The sequence below is a fragment of the Sapajus apella genome, unplaced genomic scaffold (genome assembly GCF_009761245.1).
Source record: "Sapajus apella isolate SASKATOON/1434 unplaced genomic scaffold, GSC_monkey_1.0 scaffold4, whole genome shotgun sequence".
NCBI lineage: Eukaryota > Metazoa > Chordata > Mammalia > Primates > Cebidae > Sapajus > Sapajus apella.
The window spans coordinates 1,064,978-1,088,583 of record NW_022436944.1 but is presented as its reverse complement, the minus strand read 5'-3'; the positions used below and the strand labels follow the sequence as shown (position 1 = coordinate 1,088,583).

The following is a 23,606-nucleotide window of genomic DNA, read 5'->3' as shown; positions in this document are numbered from 1 at the left end:
AAACTCTTGACCTCAGGTGATCTGCCCACCTTGGCCTCCCAAAGTGCTGGGATTACAGGCATGAGCCACCATCCCCAGCCAAACATGGAATTTTAAACACTGAACTTTATAAAGTGCTTTGACCATTTACTTTTCCTAACAGATATGTTTTTGTTTATACAATAACAAAGAGAGTTCTTATTTCCTAGCTATTTACAAGTGATAGGAGAAGAAAGCCACCCAGAAGGATATTAAGGAGCTTGAAGTCTTGAAAGTAGGAACCATGTTTTTACTCATCTTTCTGTCTCCAGCTAGCAGCTTACCTATAGATAGGGTGAAGTCCAGACATTCCAGACTGCTTTTCACATACATTTGCCTTTTATTACTCATGATTTCAAAAGCATAATGGCTCAGCCATACCAATGTAACAAACAATAGAACAGTTCACACTGGGCTCTTATAGTCTGGCTTTTAAAACCTTCACTATTTATGCTTTCATCTTAATTATTTTGACGCTCAGGGTTTACTCAGAACTTGAGTTTCAAGAGAAAAGATGACGTGTTTGCTGCTTAAATAAGCAATATCTAAAAGCATATTTAGTTATAAAAGTCTTACCAAGGATGGATATAATTTCCCTTTAAACATTTTTATAAATAGTAGTTTATAAAGATATAGTAAGTACATCTCTAAAAATACAATGTACCTTGACGTAAACTTGTAGTAGTACCTTAGTTTTATTCATGTTATATTAACTACCATCACTTTGAATACATACCTGTTCACCATACAGGATAGGTCGGTTTAGGTTTATTGCCTTAATTGCTTGGTTTCGAGTTAGTACTGTAGCAATTGCTATCACACTTTGCATCCCCTAAAAACAGGTAAATTTGTTAAGGAAGCTGACAAAGTATATAACAGTCTCTCTACATAAATATTTCAAGATCAGTTATCTGCATTTTCATAATTGTTTTTAAAATTTAAGCATTCCTTGAACTTTGAATTATAGGTTGATCAAATTCAAAAATGAACTGTTACTGGAGTTTCTTAACGTTTCAGTATCCATTTCCTGGGTGTTTGCCTCTAGGTTTATTCCTACGCCCTTAAGCTTCTATATGGATCCCAGCCAGAGCTCATACTACTTACGCAACACATAACTTTGTGCAAACATTCTTTTATATTGATACTAGTACCTTAAGTGTGTGTGGTGAGAAGAGGTTACTAATCACATTTTTCACAGATCCCATAGGCCTCCCTTGCTCTATCTGACTGGAAGGGCTTAGTCCTCCCCCACATCCGTGATGGACACTACCATACACACCCAGCTATTGTGCTGGAAACCATGGGCTTCCTCTCACTCTGCCATTCCTCTTACCTTCCCAGTTGATCAGTAAGTCTTACAGATTCTGCTGCCTCCAAAAGATGTCTCAAATTACTCTGTTCCTGTCCATCTCTGTGGCCACCACCCCAGGCCAAGTCCTCCTCACCTCTCACCTGGACTACTAAAGTAAGTAACTAGTCAGATGGCTTCCTCTTGCCACCCTTTAATTCTCCATAGAGAAACCAGTGATGTAAAACCACCAATCAGATTGTTACCCCTTAGCGCCTTTGCATGATTTCCATGATTTGCTTTTTTTTTTTTGAGACGGAGTTTCGCTCTTGTTACCCAGGCTGGAGTGCAATGGCGCGATCTCGGCTCACTGCAACCTCCACCTCCCGGGTTCAGGCAATTCTGCCCCAGCCTCCTGAGTAGCTGGGATTACAGGCACGTGCCACCATGCCCAGCTAATTTTTTGTATTTTTAGTAGAGACGGGGTTTCACCATGTTGACCAGGATGGTCTCGATCTCTTGACCTCGTGATCCACCCGCCTTGGCCTCCCACAGTGCTGGGATTACAGGCTTGAGCCACCGCACCCGGCCTATGATTTGCTTTTATAATACAACACCCACTTCTTCCCCTTACCCATGACCCACACCCTACACAGCTTTGCCTTATCTGGTCCCCATAACCCTCTCCACCTTGACTTTGAGGCACTCTTAACTTGGTCTGCTTAGCCATTCTGACTTCTCAGATCTTAAATATTGTCAGACTTGCTATTTCATTATTCATACACCACCCTCGTGATTTTTGCCAAATCTGAGTATGCAAAATATTTACTTAACACTGTATTTGTTTTTATTTATTTTTTTGAGATCGGGTCTCACTCTGTCACCCAGGCTGGAGTGTGGTGGCACACTCAGGGCTTATTGCAGCCTTGACCTGCTGGGCTCAAGTGATCCTCCCACCTCAGCCTCCCTAGAAGCTGGCATGCACCACTATGCTTGGCTAATTTTTTTACTTTTTGTAGAGATGGGGTTTTCCCATGTTGCCAAGGCTGGTCTCAAACTCCTGGGCTCAGGCAGTGTGCCTGCCTTAGCCTCCCAAAGTGCTGGGATTACAGGCACGAGCCACCATGCCCAAACTTACTTGACACTGTTTACTTAATACTTTCCCATTAAATCAACTCACTTTTTCACTTATGTTTATTTTAAAATAAGACTGTATCACAGCTAACTGGAAAATCGTAATCCCTTGAAATAAACAGCATCTGTAAAAATAAACATATGAGTATGAAAATTACCTCACTCTGCACCAGGAATGCCACCCATGCCACACTTAGCAAAGCACTATCTTCTTTTTTTTTTTTTTTCCAAATAAATGGCTGCATAAGGGAAGCACTGTCTTAATGTCTGTGCATGCTGGATGCTCTGCCTGGAAGGTTGTGACATGGACATTCTTCATGACAGTTTTTACTAGTCCTTCATAATTTGTAAATATTACCTCCTCAAGTCTTAGGCAGCCATCTGTAGCAGAATTACTTCTCCCCATTATCAGAGTACTGAATCATCTTTGTACCACTTTCGTCTATTTCTTTATTGGTGTTTTCCCAACTAAAATGTAAGTTTCATATGGGCGGAGGCCATATGATTCACTATTGTATCCTTAGTATTTAGCACAGTGACTAGTAGGTGGAGACGATCAATACCAAATTAATGGCTTCCCTGAACCACACTGGCTGCGTCTACCACCTTAAAAAAGTTAACTGGGACGGGCACAGTGGCTCATGCCTATAATCCCAGCACTTTGGGAAGCTGAGGTGGGCTGATCACGAGGTCAAGAGCTCAAGACCATCATCAAGACATGGTGAAACCCTGTCTCTACTAAAGATACAAAAATTAGCTGGGCGTGGTGGTGCACGCCTGTAGTCTCAGCTACTCAGGAGGCTGAGGCAGGAGAATTGCTTGAACCCAGGAGGTGGAGGTTGCAGTGAGCCAAATTAGATTGTGCCATTGCACTGTAGCCCAGGTGACAGTGGGAGACTCCATCTCAAAAAAAAAAAAAAGTTAACCCTGGCCTGGCACGGGCACAGTGGCTCATGCCTGTAATCCCAGCACTTCAGGAGGCCAAGGCAGGTGGATCACCTGAGGTCAAATGTTCTAGACCAGCCTAGCCAACCTCATGAAACCCCGTCTCTACCAAAAATACAAAATAAATAAATAAATAAATAAATAAAAATAGCCGGGTGTCGTGGCAGGCACCTGTAATTACAGCTACTCGGGAGGCTGAGGGAAGAGAATGAATCCAGGAGGCGGAGGTTGCAGTGAGCTGAGATTGTACCACTGCACTCCAGCCTGGGCGACAAGAGTGAGACTCAAAAAAAAAGTTAATCCTTCAGATCTTCAGAATCTATTACCTCAGAGAGCTTCCTGGCCCATCTTATTTTCATGTCACTTTAATTATGCATTAATCTGAGGCTATACAACAGGTTCCCAAGAGTAGGCCTGAAGATTTGAAAGCACGTCAGAGAAAGTGAAGCCTGGAATTTGAAGACACGCAAAAAGCACAAATTTCTCGTTAGCAGGCCAGGTGAAGGCTCAAAGCAACTTTCATCTTTTTTTTATAATTTTTAGACACAGAGTCTTACCATGTTGCCCATGCTGGAGTACACTGGCTGTTCACAGGCATGATCATAGTGCATTGTAACCTCAAACTCCTGGGCTCAAGAGATTCTCCTACCTCAGCCTCCTAAATAGCTGGGACTACAGGTACATGTCATGTTACCCAGCTTCAGAGCAGCTTTTAGCATCATCATTTTAAGTTTTTATGCTACAATATAAATAACTACTAAAAAGTACTTTTGTTTTGAGGCAGAGTCTCTGTCGCCCAGGCTGGAGTGAAGTGGCATGATCTCAGCTCGCTGCAGCCTCCACCTCCCAGTTCAAGCAATTCTCCTGCCTCAGCCTCCTGAGCAACTGAGATGACAGGCTCCTGCCACCAAGCCTGGCTAATTTTTGTATTTTTAGTAGAGATGGGGTTTCACCATGTTGGCCAGGCTGGTCTCAAACTTCTGACCTCAGGTGATCCGCTTGCCTGGGCCTCCCAAAGTGCTGGGATTACAGGCGGGAGCCACTGCACCCAGACTAAAAAGGTTTTTCAAAAGTAAAAAAAAAAAAAAAAAAGTATGAATAAAGTAATATTTGTTTAATTAAAGTGAACATGATCTTTTTCTAAAAATTTCATACAGTTTAAGATGACCTATATAGATGGAAGTTTAGGAATAAAAATATTCCTAAACTTTTCTGTGTTATTATTTACTATAGTCCGATTTTATTAATTATGCTATTATGTCTAATTTTTTAAATTTTTAAAATTTAAAACATTTAATTTTTTAAAGTAGACATAGTACAATTAATAATTTAATTTAAATTAGACAATAATTATATAATTTATAACGATAAAATCAGACTATATTGTACTATTATGTCTAATAGTACAGTTATGTCTAATAGTACAATTAATAAAATTGGACTATAGTAAATAGTCTTTTCTCTGATATTAGACATAACAGACAAAATTAATCATTCACAAGACTCTCATTTCACTGGTCTCTAAGACCCACTATCTGGTTAATTTTCTCATAACCAGTTTACTCACAAGATCACAGTCACCCAGATCTAATTTCTCTAAGGATGAATTAATTTGCAGCATTGCAGCAAAAAACATTCCACCTGTATTTTCAATTTTGTTTCCAGTCATTCTTAGGTATTTCAGAGTCTGATTCTTCTGAAAAGGAAAAAAAACATTTAATTTTTAATCCACAAAATTCTGTAAATTAAATGAATTAGGAGACTGCATTGCTATTTGCAGACTCCAATTTTCGTGGAGATAGAACAGGACATATTCCTTAAAGATAACATTGAATCTCCCATAATAGATAAAAATCTAGTTTAATATTTTAGTGAAAGAATGCCCAAGAAACATGCCCACACAATAACCAGTAAATAAAGCATATTTCAACAAACTTTCATTTCACTGGAAAAATCTATAAATTTATCTTAAGAAAATAATAGCACTTCACTTTTAAAATTGAGGTGAAATTCACATAACAAAACTGACCATTTTTAAGTATACAATTCAGTAGCATTTAGTATATTCACAACATTGTGCAGTCATCACCTGTAGCTAGTTTCAAAACATCTGCATCATCCCCGAAGCCGGTCCTATACCATTAACCAGTCACTCCCCATTCCTCCTATATCACTTTTAAAGTAATGTAATTTGATGAATATTTCACAAAGGAAATTACAGACATTTCATCATCCTAATGAGTAAATATTAGGACATATAATAGTGTAAATAATTATGTCTAAATTCAAACCCCTCTGTGATCAGGAGAAAAGGATGTCCTCTCACCACTTCTATTTAACATTGTGCTGGAGGTTCTAGCCAGGGCAATTAGCCAAGAAAAACAAAAAGAAAAACCATACAAATTGGAAATGAAGTAAAACTGTAGGTGACACATCTTGCTTAGGGAAAATTCTAAGGATTCCACCAAAAATATCTGTTAGAAGTAATACATGAGTCCAGCAACATAGCAAGACAGATAAATATGCAAAAATAAGCTGTACTTCCATATGCTTATAATGAACAACTTGAAATTAAGAACAACAATTCCACTTACAATAGCATCAAAAAAATAAAACGGAACAAATTTAACAAGTGTAAGACTTGCACACTGAAAACTACAGAGCATTGCGGAAAGAAATGAAAGGCCTTAAATAATTAAACATCTCATGTTCAAGGCTTGGAAAACTTAAGATGGCAATACTCCTCAAGGTGATCTACAGATTTACTGTTAATTCCTATTAAAATCCCAGCTGCTTTCCAGGCACGGCGGCTCACACCTGTAACCTCAGCACTTTGGGAGGCCAAGGTGGGCGGATCACCTGAGGTTCAGAGTTCAAAACCACCCTGACCAAGGTGAAGAAACCCCATCTCTACTAAAAATACAAAATTAGCCAGGCATGGTAGCACATTCCTGTAATCCCAGCTACTGGGGAGGCTGAGGCAGGAAAATCACTTGAACACAGGAAGCAGAGGTTGTGGTGAGCAGAGACTGTGCCATTGCACTCCAGCCTGGGCAACAAGAATGAAACTCTGTCTCAAAATCAAATAAATCCCAGCTGCTTTTCTTGCAGAAATTGATTAACTGACCTAAAATTCATATGGAATGCAAGGGACACAGAAGAGCCAACACAATCCTGAAAAAAGAACAAGGACAGACTTCTTGATTTCAAAACCTACCACAAAGCTATAGTAATCAAGATAGTGTGGTAGTGGTATAAGCATAGACATATAGATTAAAAGAACAGAATTGAGAGTACAGAAATAAACTCCCATATTTATGATCAACTGATTTTTGGACAAAGCTGTCAAGACAGTTAAATGGGAGAAAGATAGTCTTTTAACAAATGGTGTTAGGACAAGTGGATATACACATGCAAAAGAATAAAATTGGGAATCATACCATATTCACAAATTAAAATGGATCAAAGAATTAAATGAAAGAGCGAAAACTGTAAAACTCTTTTAAAAACATAAATCTTTTAAAAACATTAAGCCAATCACAACAGGCCATATATTGTATGATTCTGTATAAATGAAATGTTCACAAGAGGCAACTATATAGACAGATGAAGTAGGTTATGACTGCCAGGGGCTGGTGAGTAGGGGGTAGAAAAGATGGAGAGGGATTGCTAATGAGTTTAGGGCTTTTCTTTTTGGGGTGATAAAAATGTTCTAAAAACAGAGATAGTAGTGATTCTTGCACAGCTCTGTGAATATATTAATACTTAAAAAAACCACTGAACTGGAGACTTTCAAAGGGTAAATTTTACGTATGTGAATGAAATCTTAGTAAAACGATGACTTCAAAAATGTTCATGTAATGTATACACTTTAATAAAGTATAATAAAAATATATATTCCTATAATATTAAAGTAAGTTCACTTCAACATTGTACTGTTTTGGTTCCATGCTATCAGAAGTTGAAATTTCCAAATAAAACATTAGTTTGAAGTATATAAATGCTTACATGTAGTGCTTTAGCAATCAGTTCTCCACCTTCAGGCCCAATATCATTAAACATGAGGTTTAAGTAAGTGAGATAAAGTTGTTTCTATAAGAGAAAAGAAGCTATTACACATTATTATTGGAAATTGGTTAATTTTACATACATGTCTATACATACACACATACAGTATATAAAGTATTTACTTCAAAAGAAAATCTTTATAACCAAGAAAAACTGTATCCTAGCAAAAACAACTACCATTAAGGGGAAAAAAAATCATTCTCATGTAAACAAAATATAATTACAATGTAAATGAAAGGAAAAACCATATTTAGTTTTGATCAGTCTGAAAGGTGGATATGGTTTATATATTTAATCATGGTGTACAAGTTTGCTAAAGGTAACTCAGGAGCTCTAGCTACCAGCTTCATTGAGACCAAATCCACAGTGGGTTTCCAGTGTATTTCAAGTGTTCCAGCACAGAGTCAGGACCCTTCACATTGGGTAAAACTAGTATTTTGTGTGTGTGTCACCAGACTAACTGGTTTCACTGTAAACAGAACTAAGGACATTTTGTAGTAAAATAATACCTGAAGCAGTCTCGCAGCGTAGTATGCACCAACATCACTTAAAAGGTTATATCCAACATCTAAACCTGAAGCACAGATGAATAGAAGCTGACATTCCTTATAAAGAATGCTTAAAATCAGATCAACGAAAAGCAGGAGGTATTGATTCTTATGGAAACATACCATTAATATACAGACAATTCTTTAAAATTCTGGAAAGAATCCAAAAATCTTCACTTGTAACTCTTTCTACTGACACTAAGCGATTGTTACCAGCAATGTTTAATGTAATTCCTCCTTCTAGTCTGTTAAAATACAAAAAAAAAAAAAAAAAAAAAGATTTTGAAATAGAAACCCAGTAAAGAAGTAAAAATATGTTTACTTCATGTGTAAATAGTCATATCACAGATAACATTTACTGGAAGCAAGCATATAGTAAGTAGACTTCTAAGTATATATTTATACCAGGTAACTTAAAACTTCTTATTCTGCAGACTGCAAAGTGCTTAAAAGATACCATATAATTTCTCTCTCTCTCACACACACACAGTATCCCCACTTTATAGATAACAACATTGAAAACTTCAATGATTTGCTTAGATTCACCCAGCTCAGGCCAGGCGCAGAGGCTCATGCTTGTAATCCCAGCACTTCGGGAGGCCAAGGCGGGTGAATCACCTGAGATCAGGAGTTCAAGACCAGCCTGGCCAACATGGTGAAACCTTGTCTAATAAAAATACAAAAATTAGCTGGGTGTGGTGGCAGGTGCCTATAATTCCAGCTACTCTGGAGGCTGAGGCAGGATAATTGCTTGAACCCAGGAGGTGGAGGTTGCAGTGAGCCAAGATCACACCACTGTACTCCAGCCTGGGCAACAGAGCGAGACTCCATCTCACACACACACAAAAAAAGATTCACCCAGCTCACAGGAGTTAAAGATCAGTCTGGAGCCCAAGCTTGGATACTCCTGCTCTAGTGCTCTTTTCTAACTGCTGTACCACCTTAAGACATACTAACAGTGTTGCTCATCTACTTACTTACCTAAATCAAAAGATATGTCCATTTTACCAAGCATTTTCAAATGGCTATAAAATCACTCAATATTTTAAGATTTTCATACACATGAATATAAGCAAACACTATTGATGTAATCAAGTATTTGTCTTTCTTACCCCTTTTTAATTTCTTCATCCAGTTCTTGGAGTATATGCAATATAAAAGGATTAATTTTCTGGGATTTTTCCATACACAGATTAGAATACTGTTCCTGAAGACCAGATTCTGGAGATTTTGAAAAATAAATGCATCCTTCATCACATAAACATTATTCCAGAAGCTTTTTGTTTAAAAAAAAAAAAAACATAAAAACTATACTTCTTTCAAAGATATGAGTTGTATGTGTGTGTGCAGTAGGGGTAGAGAAAAGGAAACAAGGATAGAAAAAGAGAAGAGAAATAAAAATAATGAATGCTAGAGAGAATTAAAATGCTGTTTGGAGAACTAGGGCCATGGAAACACCCATGAGGCTTGGCAGACACTGACTCAAGTGAGCACCCTAACTTGGAAGCGACATACAGGGAAAACTAAGCTCCATTATGTGCCAGGCTGGGTAGCTGAGGAAAATGACCTCTAAAGAAATTGTAGATTTTAGCCAAAACCATGCAGCTAGTAAGGGCAGAGTGCAGAAGCAAACTGATTCCAAAACCTCTTTCCACTGTGTCCTATTGGATTGCAGTGACTCAAGGTTACTTTGTTTCTTTTTATTTTTTCCACCTCAGCATCTCAGCATCCACCAGAGGAAAAGGTTTCTTAAAGTAGCTTCATATAAAAACAATTTTATCCAAGAACCTAACTCAAAAGGGATCTGAAAAATCACCGACTCCCACAGGCTTCTTGGATACCCTCTACACCATCCCAAGTTTGAGTATAACTCAGTTCTTATTCATACCAAATCGAGGCCTGGCTCACAGAAGCTCTTCTCCTACCAAGTCTTCCATTTCCTCTTTGTAAAGGCGACTTTTCCCTAAGTTCTTAAGAAGATAGAAATAAAGCAAGAGTTGAGATCTCCTTTCTGTTGTACATGCAGCTTTTCTTATGGCCTTACTCTTTTCAATAATACCTTAAAAGCATCTTCTGCAAGGCCTACATCTTCTGGGGTGGAAGTTATGCTGTTCCTTTTCTTAGAAGCACAGGTCACTGTCTGTCTTTGTTTTCTGTACTTCTACCTTTTGTGGACGTCTTTTTAAAATTTGTGCACAGAGATCTCATTGCTCAACCAGCCTAGCTTTTTAGGAGCTGCCTTTTCTTCTAAGTCTCTGCATCTCAGAAATGTCATTTACTGAGAGTGTCCTTTGCACTCTGAAGAATAGTTTGCTAAACACATCTGCAGAACAAGATTTAACATGAGGAGCATTATATTTCAGATGGCAAACAAAATTTTCTTCTAGTTTTTAATAACCTTTTTTAAAATTAATATACTTATTCCAAACAATTTGGAAAATTCTTTGTTTTTGTTTTTTTTTTTTTTAATAGAGTCTCACTCTGTCACCCTGCCCAGGCTGGAGAGCAGGGGTGCAATCTTGGCTAACTGCAACCTGTCTCTCGGGTTCAAGCAATTCTCCTGCCTCAACCTCCCGAGTAGCTGGGACTACAGGCACGAACCACCACACCTGGCTATAAAGATGGGGTTTCACCATGTTGGCCAGGCTGGTCTTGAACTTCTGACCTCAAGTGATCAGCCTGCCTCAGCCTCCCAAAGTGCTGAGGTTACAGGTGAGCCACTGTGACTGGCCGGAGATTTCTAATATTAAAAAAAAAAAAAAAATACATGTTAATCTGCAATCCCACTGCCAAAGAACAACCACAATTGAGGTCTAGGCATACATAATTCCTATAGTTTTTCTTTTATATGCATATTACGTATTTTTTAAACAAAATTGAAATCTTTGGATATAATTTTATTTGCTGTTTTTTTCAATTAACATTATGTTGTAAACAGTTTTACCATGTCACTGTTCTCTGAAAATTTTAAGTGTCAGCATGATTTCTGTCATGTGGATAGATATACATAATGAAAAACTTCACCTATTTTAGAAAGTTTTCATGTATTTAAATGATATTGTAGCACAATATTGCCTAAACTGTATTTTGTGGAATATTCACGTTCTACAGGATGATCAAAGGCGTTCCAAATAGAATAGGAACACCTTTTATTATCAAGTAATTTTGAAAGGTGCTGAAATAAACAAAACCGTACAGAGATACAGTGCTACTCAGGATATTTAAAACATGTTAACTGTCTTCAAACTGTTAAACTTTGAAAATAGGGAGGATAAGAATGCTGCATTTCCAGCTGGGCGCGGTGGCTCAAGCCTGTAATTCCAACTCTTTGGGAAGCCGAGGCGGGCAGATCACTTGAGGCCAGGAGTCCAAGACCAGCCTGGCCAACATGTTGAAACCCTAGCTCTACCCAAAAATACAAAAATTAGCTGGTGTGGTGGCGTGTGCCTGTAGTCCCAGCTACTTGGGAGGCTGAGGAGAAAGAATCGCTTGAACGCGGGAGGTGGAGGTTGCAGTGAACGGAGATGGTGCCACTGCACTCCAGCCTGGGCTACAGAGCGAGACGCCATCTAAAAAAGTCTCACTTGGAATGCAGTTTAGAAAATGCTGCTTTAGCGTCCTCCCCAGGAAACAAAGCAAGTAGATCACAAATAGAAGTTGGAGCTATGCTCCCACTGGGCTTCCTTCTTCTCTACCCTCTTCCTTGGTATTAACGATTGCCCTGAGACTCTCTAAGATTCAGCGCTGCCCGAAACACGACCAAGGCACAGAAATGTGTCAGACTACAATTCATTTCCATGAAGGCATGAAGGAATCGACTACAAGCTAAATACAGCTCAACAAAGTTATGGGGATAATATTTAGCTAGCCATAGATTTACAGTATTTAAAAGCTTCTGCTACTCTTCCTTTGATTTAAAATTCACCTATGTATTTTTCATGGCAAGATTTCATGACACCAATTTATTTCCTATACTGTATTCATATTAGAAGGAAAATAGTTTTTAAATTGCAAAGCAAAAACTAGGAAATAACCCAGCTACGCAGGAAAATGTCAAGAATCTAACTCAAATTTCATTTTTTCATCCATGCCTCTGGCAGCACGTTTTGCAATTTCCAGAGAAAGGACTTATTTGGGAGGCAGTTCCCTCCAAAACATGCTTTTCTATACTTAGCCAAGCACTGAGAAATCCAAGCGATGAGCACGAGTCAGGCGTGGGTGCCCTATCCAGATTCCGCAGTGTGTGCATTTGAACGAGTTTTTATCCTAGCTTAAATTTCCTCTCATGCTAAAGGCAGAGCCTAACACTGCCCATCTCCTGGGTGCAGCGCGTATTATTAAGCCTGCCTCCGGACACAGTTCCGTATCCACAAACATACCCTAAAACAAGCATACAAAACGGAAATGGCGGGTAGCGGGTGGGCCTTCAGGGTATGCTTAACTTGCTAACGATCCCTCATGGGAGCAGAAATATTTAAAACTGAGGTGGTAGAGAGGTGCAAAGTCAGAACGGTATCAAGACCCTCATGTTCACTTGTGACCTGCTCTGTGGGCCTTTCACAAAAAGGGGGCTGAGAAGAGCCCCCCCCCCCAGACACACCCTCCCGGAGACCTGAGAGCATAGCGACGGACAGCTTCATCCACACAACCGGTCGCGCAAAGTGCGGCCCCTCGCGGCGGCTGGGGACCCCTCTACCGCCCTCTTTTCGGGGCGCCCCAAACCTCTGGCCACAGCTGGGGTTCCCAGAGGCACCCTCCCGCCGAGTCGCCTTGGGTGGCAGCCTGCTGAGAGGACTCTGGCGTGCGACCCCCGCGCCCCTCACGCGTTTCGTCTGGGCCAAGCCGCGCAGACGGGTTCCCTACTTCTTACCGCGCTGACCCGCCAGGGCCGCGCCCGGAGAACGAGCCTGATTGGAAGCCCGAGCCGGGGCCGGAGCAGAGGGACTGGCCGGCGCACTGGCGGTCTCCCGGGGGCTCCCCATGCTCCTTTTACCACAGGCCGCGGCGCCTGCGCTACCATGGCGACCGCGCGCGCGCTTACAGCCCGCCTGCAGCAGTGAGGCGGTGATACGAGCCCCGGCGCCACGCCGGCGCTGAGTCCCGCCGGCTGTGCCTGCCCGGGCCCTGAGGCCTGACTGCTGTGGGGTCCTCCGTCACCCTGCCCCGGTTAAAGGCAGCCCGAGGCTCCTCTGCAGGGAGGAGTTCCCGAGGTTTGAGGGGCTCCGCTGCTGAGCTAGGAACTGGGGCGACAAAGAAGATTATGACAAAGCCTCCTCCTGCAAAGTGTGCCCCGGCCTGCGGGCCCAGCGCAGAAGCAGATGGTAGCATCAGCACCTGATAGGGACGTAGGGCTTTGGGAACATAAAGGTTGTTGTGCTCCCAAAGGGCGGGGCCCCCAGGGAGGGCTTCTTGAAAGAGGTGAAGTCCGGAAGGTCCGAGTGAGGCTGCCAGAGAGCAGAAAAGATTGGTGCGTTCTGGGCATGCGCAGGTACGTGAAAGTAGCCAGTTAAAGAGAGCGGGGAAGCGGGCAGGGCCAGATCTACCTGTGTTACCCATAGCCCAGGGGTTCCATCTAGATCCTGCTGCTCCTGGCACAGAATGCCAATCACTGAAACAATGAGAATTACCAGGGAAGAAGGCTTTAATCTGATGCTGCAGCAGAGGAGATGAGAGATCAGTCTGAAACCTATCCCCCCAACCAACTAGAATTAGGGATTTACACAGTAAGAAAGAAATGTAGGAAATCAGGAATTAGGGAGGGGTAGGGAAGAGGAGTTGGTCAACAGCTATCAGGTGGTCGCTTAGGCGATCATGATGGGTGAGGGGTCTGGTGTCTCGCTGTCCAGATGTGATGATCTGGTAAGTTTCATTTCCTTGATAGTGAAATGGGAAAAGTTTCCTTCTTCCCCTTACAGGGCGTGCGATGGTGAGGGAGGAAAACAGGATCTGGAGCAGGGAACATAAAACCTATTTACAATTCGGCTATAACAGGAAATATCCTCTCCATAGGGCATACACATAAATGACTTTGTAACTTTACTTCATCCTCCCCATTTGCATAGGGCATACTGGAAGTAACCAATGGAAGCCTCTAGGGGGTCTGTAAACTTCCAAAAATTCTGTAACGGGGCGTTTTTGTCCCTATAATTTGGCCTGCTCTCACACTGTGGAGTGTACTTTCATTTTCACTAAATCCCTTCATTCCTTCCTTGCTTTGTTTGTGAGTTTTGTCCAATTCTTTGTTCAAGACGCCAAGAGCCTGGACACCTTCTACAGGTTAACAGTGGGGGTGTGGCTGGCTTCTTCGGTGCCCCTCTGCTCAAACCTCTAGGGGCAGCATGCAGACGGGCAGGTTGTGGGGCACTTGGGCTCCGAATCCATGGCAGTGTCTAGGGGATGAATGCTTACAGCTCCTGAAGCCCCAATGGACGTGTGTCACAGGGTGCTCTTTTATTTTGCAGTCTATAGGGGTTTTGTGTTAATCAGCTCAATTAGATGATGCGTGCTCAACGTCCAGCCACCTGTGTGCTCATCTGCCGGGGTGTTCCTCTCGACGTCCAGCCGCTTGTTTCTGTGCCTGCTAGGGTCTCGGAGTGTTTGGTTGGCTGGCTGGTTGGTTGGTTGGTTGGTTTTTTGAGACAGAGTCTAGCTCTGTCGTCCAGGCTGGAGTGCAGTGGCGGGATCTTGGCTCACTGCAAACGCCGCCTCCGGGCTTCAAGCAATTCTCCAGCCTCACCCTCCCGAGTAGCTGGGATTACAGGAGCCTGCCATCACTCCCAGCTAATTTCTGTATTTTTAGTAGAGACGTTTCACCTTGTTGGCCAGGCTGGTCTCAAACTCCTGACCTCAAGTGATCCACCCGCCTCAGCCTCTCAAAGTGCTGGGATTGGGATTAAAGGCCTGAAGCACCGCGTTCGGCCCTTTAATCCATTTTGATTTGATTTTTATATGTGCCTAGAGGCAGGGGCCTAGTTTCATCTGCATATGGATATCCAGTTTTCCCAGCACCACTATCGAAGAAACTATCTTTTCCCCAATGTATGTTACTAGTACCTTTGTCAAAAACGAGTTCACTGTAGATGTACGGATTTATTTCTGGTTTCTCTATTCTGTTCCATTGGTCTATGTATCTGCTTTTATGACAGTACTATGCTGTTTTGATTACTTTAGCTCTGCAATATAATTTGAATTTAGGTAATGTGATTCCTCCAGTTTTGTTCTTTTTGCTCAAGATAACTTTGGCTATTCTGGGTGTTTTGTGGTCCCATACAAATTTTAGGATTATTTTTTCTATTTCTGTGATGACGGTCTTTGGTATTTTGATAGGAATTGCAATAATCTGTAAATTCCTTTGGGTAAAATGGACATTATAACAGTAATTATAATTCTAATCCAGGAACATAAAATATCTTTCCTTTTTTTGTGTGTCCTCTTTAATTTCTTACATTAATGTTTTATAGTTTTTATTGTATAGATATTTCACTTCTTTGGTTGATTTTTATTCCTAGGTATTTTATTTGTGTCTACTATAAATGGGATTATTTTCTTACTTTTTCTGATTGTTCGCTGTTAACAAATATATAAATGCTATTGATTTTTGTATGTTCATTTTGTATCCTGCAACTTTACTGAATTTGTTTACCCCTTCTAATAATTTATTTTGGTGGAGTATTTAGGATTTTCCAAATACAAGAACATATTATTTGCAAACATGGATAATTCGAGTACTTCTTTTTCAATTTGGATGCCCTTTATATCTTTTCCCTTGTCTAATTGCTCTAGCTAAGACTTCCAGCACTACATTGAATAACAGTGGTGAAATTGGGCATTCTTGTGTTGTTCCAGATCTCAGGGAAAAGGCTTTCTGTTTTTCCCCATTCAGTATGATACTATCTATGGACCTGTCATATATGGCTTTTATTGTGTTGAAGTATCTTCCATCTACTTCCAGTTTGTTGAGGGTTTTTTATCATGAAGAGATGTTGAATTTTATCACATGCTTTTTCAGCATCAATTAAAATCATATGGTTTTTGTTCTTCATTCTGTTGATTGATAGGATGTATCACGTTGATTGATCTGTATATGTTGAACTATCTTTGCATTCTGAGATGAATGCCACTTGGTCATGATGAATGACTTTTTTAATGTTTTGTTTAATTCAGTTCGCTAGTATTTTGCTGAGGATTTTTGCATCAAGGTTCATCAGGGACATGCCCTATAGTTTTCTCACTGCTTTTTTTTTTTAAATTATACTTTAAGTTCTGAGGTACATGGGCAGAGCATGCAAGTTTGTTACATAGGTATACATGTGCCATGGCAGTTTGCTGCACCCATCAGCCTGTTATCTATATTAGGTATTTCTCCTAACACCGTCCCTCCTGTAACCTCCCACCCCCCGACAGGCCTTGTATGTGATGTTCCCCTCCCTGTGTCCATGTGTTCTCATTGTTCAACTCCCACTTATAAATGAGAACATTCAGTGTTTGGCTTTCATGTGTTCTGTTCTTGTGTTAGTTTGCTGAGAATGATGGTTTCCAGCTTCATTTATGTCCCTGCAAAGGACATGAAATCGTTTTCTCACTGCACAGTATTCCATGCTGTATATGTGCCACATTTTCTTTATCCAGTCTAGCATTGATGGGCATTTGGGTTGGTTCCAAGTCTTTGCTATTGTGAACAGTGCCACAATAAATATACGTGTGCATGTATCTTTGTAATAGAATGATTTATAATCCTTTGGGTATATACCCAGTAATACGATTGCTGGATCAAATGGCATTTCTAGTTCTAGATCCTTGAGGAATCACCACATTGTCTTCCACGATGGTTGAACTAATTTACACTCCCACCAACAGTGTAAACGCATTCCTATTTTTCCACATCCTCTCCAGCATCTGTTGTTTACTGACTTTTTCATGATCGCCATTCTAACTGGCATGAGATAGTATCTCATTGTGGATTTGATTTGCATTTCTCTAATGACCAGGGTTGATAAGCTTTTTTTCATCTGTTTGTTGGCCACATAAATGTCTTCTTTTAAGAAATGTCTGTTCATATCCTTCACCCACTTTTTGATGGGGCTGTTTGGTTTTCTATTGTAAATATGTTTAAGTTCTTTTTCTATTCTGGATATCAGCCCTTTGTCAGATAGATTGCCAAAATTTTTGGAATTTTCAGCCTTATTGCTTCTTCCCATCTTTGTGGATTTATCTACCTTTGGTCTTTGAAGTTGGTGACCTTCAGATGAGGTCTCTAAATGGACTTTCTTTTTGTTGATGTTAATACCATTCCTTCTAACCGTCAGGCCCCTTTGCGCCAGGTCAGCTGGAGTTTACTGGAAGTCCACTCCAGACCCTGTTTGCCTGGGTATCACCAGCAGAGGCTACAGAACAGCAAAGATTGCTGCCTGTTCCTTCCTCTGGAAGCTTTGTCCCAGAGGGGCACCCACCAGATGCCAGCCAGAGCTCTCCTGTATGAGGTGTCTTTTCCACTGGGAGGTGTCTCCCAGTCAGGATACAGGGGGGTCAGGGACCCATCTGAGGAGGTGGTTTGTCCCTTATCAGAACTGAAACACTGCTGGAAGTTCCACTGCTCTCTTCAGAGCTGTTGGGCAGGGTTGTTTAAGTCTGCTGAAACTGCACCCACAACTGCCTCTTCCCCCAGGTGCTCTGTCCCAGGGAGTTTGGTGTTTTATCTATAAGTCTCTGACTGGGGCTGATGCCTTTTTTTCAGAGATGCCCTGCCCAGAGAGTAGAAGCAGTCTGGCCTCATCGGCCTTGCTGAGCTGCAGTGGTCTCTGCCCAGTTTGAACTTCCCAGCCACTTTGTTTACACTGTGACAGTAAAATCGCCCACTCAAGCCTCAGCAACGGTGGACACCCCTCCCCACACCACGCTTGAACATCCCAGGTCAAGCTCAGACTTCTGTGATAGCAGTGAGAATTTCAGGCCAGAGGCTCTTAGCTTGCTGGGTTCCCTGGGGGTGGGTACCACCGAGCCAGACCACTTGGCTCCCTGGCTTCAGCCCCCTTTCCAGGGGAGTGATCGGTTCTGTCTCACTGGCATTCCAGGTGCCCCAGTGGCCTGGGGTATGGAAAAAAGGCTCCTGTGGCTAGCTTGGTGTCTGCCCAAATTGGCCGCCAGGTTTTGTGCTTGAAACCCAGGACCCTGGTAGTGTAGGCACCGAAGGGAATCTCCTGGTCTACAGGTTGTGAAAAATGTGAGAAAAGTGCAGTGTCTGGGCCGGAGTGCACAGTATAGTCCCTACTGGCTTCCCTTGGCTAGGAGAGGGCATTCCCCGACCCCTTGTGCTTCCCTGGTAAGGCGACGCCCTACCCTGCTTCAGGTTGCCCTCCATGGGCTACACCCACTAATCAGTCCCAGTGAGCTGAACCGGGTACCTCAGTTGGAAATTCAGAAATCATCTGCCTTCTGCATTGATCTTGCTGGAAGCTGCAGACTGGAGCTGTTCCTATTCAGCCATCATCTTTATTTCCAGTTTTCTCTTTTTGGTGTGTCTTTGTCTGGTTTTGGCATCAGGGTAATACTGGCCTCATAGAATGAGTTTGAAAGTAGTTTTTCCTCCTCTATTCTTCAGAATAGCTTGAGTAGGATTCGTATCAGTTCTTTAAATATTTGATAAAATTCAGCATTGAAGCCATCAGGTCCCAGGCTTTTCTTTATGAGGAGACTTTTTATTATGACTTTGATCTTATTACTTGTTATTGGTCTATTGAGGTTTCAGATTTCTTCATGGTTCAATCTTGGTAGATGGTATATATCTAGGAATTTATTCATTTCTTCTAGGTTTTCCAATGCATTATCATATACTTGATCTTTTGAATTTCTGCTGTATCAGTTGTAATGTCTCCTTTTTCATCTCTGATTTTATTTATTGGATCTTCTCTCTTTTTTTTAATCTGGCCAGAAGTTTGTTGATTTTGTTCATCTTTTTAAAAAACCCAACTTTTCATTTCATTTTGTTAATTTTTTGCATTCTTTTTATTTTAATTTTATTTATTTCTGCTATATTTTTTATTTCTTTTATCCTACTTTTTCTCTTTTCTCTTTCTCCCCTCACCTTTTTTTTTTTTTTTTTTTTTTTTGTTTTTCCCTTTTTTCCCCCGGGGTGGGGTGCAGTTGCATTATTTTGGTTCACTGCAACTTCCACCTCCCGGGTTCAAGCAATCCCTGAGTAGCTTGGATTACAGGCATACACCACTGTGCTCATCTAATTTTTGTATTTTTAGTAGACATGAGATTTCACCATGGTGGCTAGGCTGGTCTTAAACTCCTGACCTCGTTGATCCACCTGCCTTGGACTCCCAAAGTGCTGGAATTAACAGACATGAGCCACTGCGCCCAGCCTACATTTGTTTTTTCTTTTCTTTTTTTTCTCTCTCTCTTTTTTTTTGAGACGTTTGCTCTGTCACCCAGGCTGGAGTACAGTGGCATGATCTTGGCTCACTACAACCTCTGCCTCCTGGGTTCAAGCGATTCTCCTGCCTCTGCCTCCTGAGTAGCTGGGATTAGCCACCACTCCTGGCTAATTTTTGTATTTTTAGTAGAGACGGGGTTTCACCATGTTGGCCAAGCTGATCTTGAACTCCTGAACTCAGGTGATCCACTTGCCTCAGCCTCCCAAAGTGCTGGGATTACAGGCATGAGTCAGCACTCCCGGCCTTCTACTAACTTTGAGGTTTGATTTGCTCTTACTTTTCTAGTTCTTTAAGATGCATCATTATATTGTTTATTTGAAGTTTTCCTGCTTTTTTGATGTAGGCACTTATTGCTATAAACATTTCTCTTAGTTCTGCTTTCACTGTATCCCACAGGTTTTGGTATGTGGTGTTTCCATTTTAATTTGTTTCAAGAAATTTTTAATTTTCTTAATTTTTTCATTGACCCAGGTCATTCAGGAGCATGTTATTTAATTTCCACATGTTTGTATGATTTCCAAATTTCCTGTTATTGCTTTCTAGTTTTAGTCCACTGTATTCACAGAAGATACTTAATATGATTTCACTGTTTTTGAAATTTTTAAGACTTGTTTTGTGACTGAACATATGGTCTACCCTTGAGAAGATCCATGTGCTGAGGAAAAGAATGTGTATTCTGCAGCTGTTGGATGAAATGTTCTGTAAATATCTAGGTCCATTTGGTCTATAGTGCAGATTAAGTCCAATGCCTCTGTTGATGTTCTGTCTTGATCTGTTGGATGCTGAAAGTGAGGTATTGAAATCAATAGCGGTTATTGTACTGGGGTCTATCTCTTTCTTTAACTGTAGTAATATTTGCTTTGTATAACTAGGTGCTCCAGTGTTGGGTGCATATGTATTTATAATTGTTATATCCTCTTGCTGAATGAGCCTCTTTATCATTATATAATGAAGTTTTTGTCTCTTTTCATAGTTTTTGTCTTGAAATCTATTTTGTCTGATGTATGTATAGCTATTCCTCCTCTTTTCGGTTTTCCATTTGCATGGAGTATCTTTTCCCATTCCTTTGTTTTCAGTATATGTGTCTCTTTATAGGTGAAATGTATTTCTTGTAGGCCACAGATTGATCATTGGGTCTTGTTTTTTAAAATCCATTTAGCACCTCAAGTGCAATTCCTCAGAGCCCAGCACAGCATCAAGATTTGCCCAGGAATTGCAGTCCTTGTGACCTAGACTGTCTTTCAAGTGTATTTAGAACCCCAGAGCACTTTATCCCACAGTGGTGGGGCTAGCCAGAACTCAGGTTCCACCTGCTGGCATGGATGATTCCCCTCCAGCTATGGCTGGTCTAAATGCTCCCTCCATGAGCACCACCTGAATTCTACCCTGTGTTGCTTTCCACTGTGACAGGCAGCACTGCGTTCCATTGCAAAGTCCCACAACCACTTTCCTCTCCCTCCCCGAACCACACATAGTCTCTCTGTGCCACGTGGCTGCTGCTGGGGGATGGAGGAGGGATGGTTCCAACAATCCAAGACTGTCTTTCCTACCGTCTTCACTGCCTCTTTCTTTGCTATAATGTTAAAACCAGGTACTGTGATTGCACACCTGATTTTTGGTTCTTATGAAGGTGTTTTCTTGTGTGAATAGGTGTTCAATTTGGTGTTCCTGTTGGAGGGGATGACTGCTAGAGGGTTCTAATCAGCCATCTTGCTCTGCCTCCAGGAATTTTCTTTTTTTTTTTTTTTAACAAGATCTATTTGTACAGAATTATCTCAGCTATAACTCCCTGTTTTTTTTTTCTGGTATAGTGAAGGCATGTTTCACATGGTAGTTTTTATCTCCTGTTTTCAAGGAGGGAAAGGGAAGATGAGAATATGCTTCTTGCATCTGCCATTTTTCAAGTGTCTTTAGCTTAAAGTAATCCTCATACCAAAGTGGCATATTTTGGGGTGGCATATTCTGCTACTCTTTATTACCACTACATGAATGTCCCATCTGAGGTCAATTAAGGCTACTTTTAGTTTGTTCGTGATTGGTTGTTAGAGGGAAAAGATCTGCTGAGTGAAGTTTTAAGCAAAATCTTGAAATTCTTTAACTAGAAATGGGTTTTTATGCTAGCAGAGAGAGTCGCACACCCTATCAACCTCAGGAACCTAGTCTTACCTATCTAGTTTGTGCATAGTCAGACTTGGAAAAAAAAGTACCAACACTCACTGTAAATTTGCAGGGCTGATCAGTTTCCTAAATGATTTTCTCAGGCGTTAGAGTTACACAAAAAAAAGCTCATTGTTAAACTATCCAAATCTTGGCTCCTGCAGATGAAGATGTAACAATTATTCAATTTAGAAACCACTCTACTATAATATTGGATTGTAATAAGTTAATTTGATTACATTTAGGTAGCAATCCCTAGGGAAAAAAATGGCCACTAAAGAGCCAAGCTTCCCCATTCTCATTTACTGTGGCTGAATTATTGGCAAAGCTATTGGAAATCTGGGCTTTACAATCTCCTTTTATTAAATCCACAAATGAACGTGAAATATGGGTGGATTTATAGCTTTCAGAGGGCTGTCAAATTGATGGGATATATGATTAAGGTGAGATAACATACACACACAATCAGATATTCTAAGCAGGTCTTGATGGAGAAAGATGAATGTTAGGATAAATAAGTTATTTCATGTGTTTGGAGGCTCATGCACCCTCCTATTAATTCCATAAAATCAAGTGTAAAATCTCACACCCAGGAAGAATAATTTTAATAAATGCCAGGTTTTCGGTAAACAAGTGATGTTAAAAATCTAGGTGAGATTGTGTCCAATTCTTGGCTCCTACTCCCACTTCCTACCATATGCTGAGAAGAGCCCTTTTAGTTATATAATTTCTTTATCTGTAAAACAGGGCTAATAATGATGCCTCCTACATAGGATTATTGTGAAGATTAAATAGGTTATTTTAAGTAAACCCTGGAGTATGTAATCAGTGTTCTGGTGTTCCCTGTTTTTATTTGTTCTATCGCCTCAGTCTAGATACTATGGAGAATTTTCAGAAATTTGCAAGTAGGAAACTGGAGATTTTGTCTTACAGGACTGAACAGTATTAGATAATCTGCCTGACGACTAAATGACAACAACATTGGAGACAGCTAGTTTTAAACATAATCAATATTACATCTTTCCTTTTCTTTAAATAACACTGCCTTGGAGCTGGTTTTGAGGCCAGGCATAAAGCAACAAGCACCTGAACCACGTTGTGTTTTGAGGAACAGCAGTATTATGTATGGGACTAGAAATGCATCCTATTCATCTAGGGACTAGGCTTCTGTGATGGATGAGAGGCACAGATACTCCAGCAGGACTGCCTTCATCCTAAAAAGAAGTTCAAAGATGCTACAGCCAACCTTGTCACTACCATGTCATGTTCTTCTCTGCCTTCCCCCATAGACTGTGTGTGTGTGTGTGTGTGTGTGTGTGTGTGTGTGTGTGTGTACTAAAGACTTACTCTTCTGAAATACAACATTCACATCTTGCATTTATAAGCTCTATAAGCCTAGTAGTGTATGTCTGCTGATTTTGTTTTCATTAAAGAAGTTAGCTCCTTTGCATTTTCATATAAATTTTAGAATCAGCTTGTCAACTTCTACCAAAAAAAAAAAAGTTTGCTAAAATTTTGATTGAGATTGCATAAAAACTATAGATCCAATTGGGGGAATATTGATATCTTAACATTATTGAGCATTCTAATCCATGGACATGATTTCTCTCTCTGTTTATCAAAGACTTTCATTTCTTTCTGAGTTGGGCTTTAGTTCATTTCCGCTGCAGTTTCAAATGTCTTGCTTAGACAGAGTTAAGACCCTTCCAGCCAGGCTTAGGTATTTAAGACCAGGAAACTACAGGACTTCTCTCTGTTTTTTAGTCCAGCCTACAATTTTCCCTATGGCCCCTTAGCCAAAGTCTAATGGGGAGAACTAATTAGTGGGGAACACCGACTTCGCATTTGGAGCTACTCCAGATTCTGATCCACTAGGCCAACCCACACATGGCTGTTAAAAGTTTGGCTGGTTTCTCCTCGTCCCAGAAGTTCATTTGCCTGTGCCTATTAAATGGTTGTTTTTCTGCCTGACAGTCCTCAAACTTGCAAATGACATTAGGCATGAGCGGG

The 23,606-nt window shown here is 40.8% G+C and overlaps 2 protein-coding genes across 2 annotated transcripts in view; one reads left to right on the top strand and one right to left on the bottom strand.

The window, feature by feature from the left end:
- The window catches only part of LRRC34 (leucine rich repeat containing 34), a 19,700-nt gene extending 6,664 nt beyond the window's left edge, over positions 1-13,036 (bottom strand). Inside the window, 8 exon segments of the mRNA XM_032260907.1 lie at positions 755-850; positions 4,953-5,081; positions 7,394-7,477; positions 7,963-8,027; positions 8,125-8,246; positions 9,114-9,231; positions 12,872-12,997; positions 13,000-13,036. Of these exon segments, the coding sequence (XP_032116798.1) occupies positions 755-850; positions 4,953-5,081; positions 7,394-7,477; positions 7,963-8,027; positions 8,125-8,246; positions 9,114-9,231; positions 12,872-12,997; positions 13,000-13,021 (762 nt within the window). The 5' untranslated portion in view covers positions 13,022-13,036.
- Positions 12,984-23,606, top strand: part of LRRIQ4 (leucine rich repeats and IQ motif containing 4) — a 23,770-nt gene continuing 13,147 nt past the window's right edge. The window contains exon 1 of the mRNA XM_032260892.1: positions 12,984-13,860. The gene's annotated coding sequence lies outside the window, so the exon portion shown is untranslated. The remainder of the gene's footprint in view (positions 13,861-23,606) is intronic.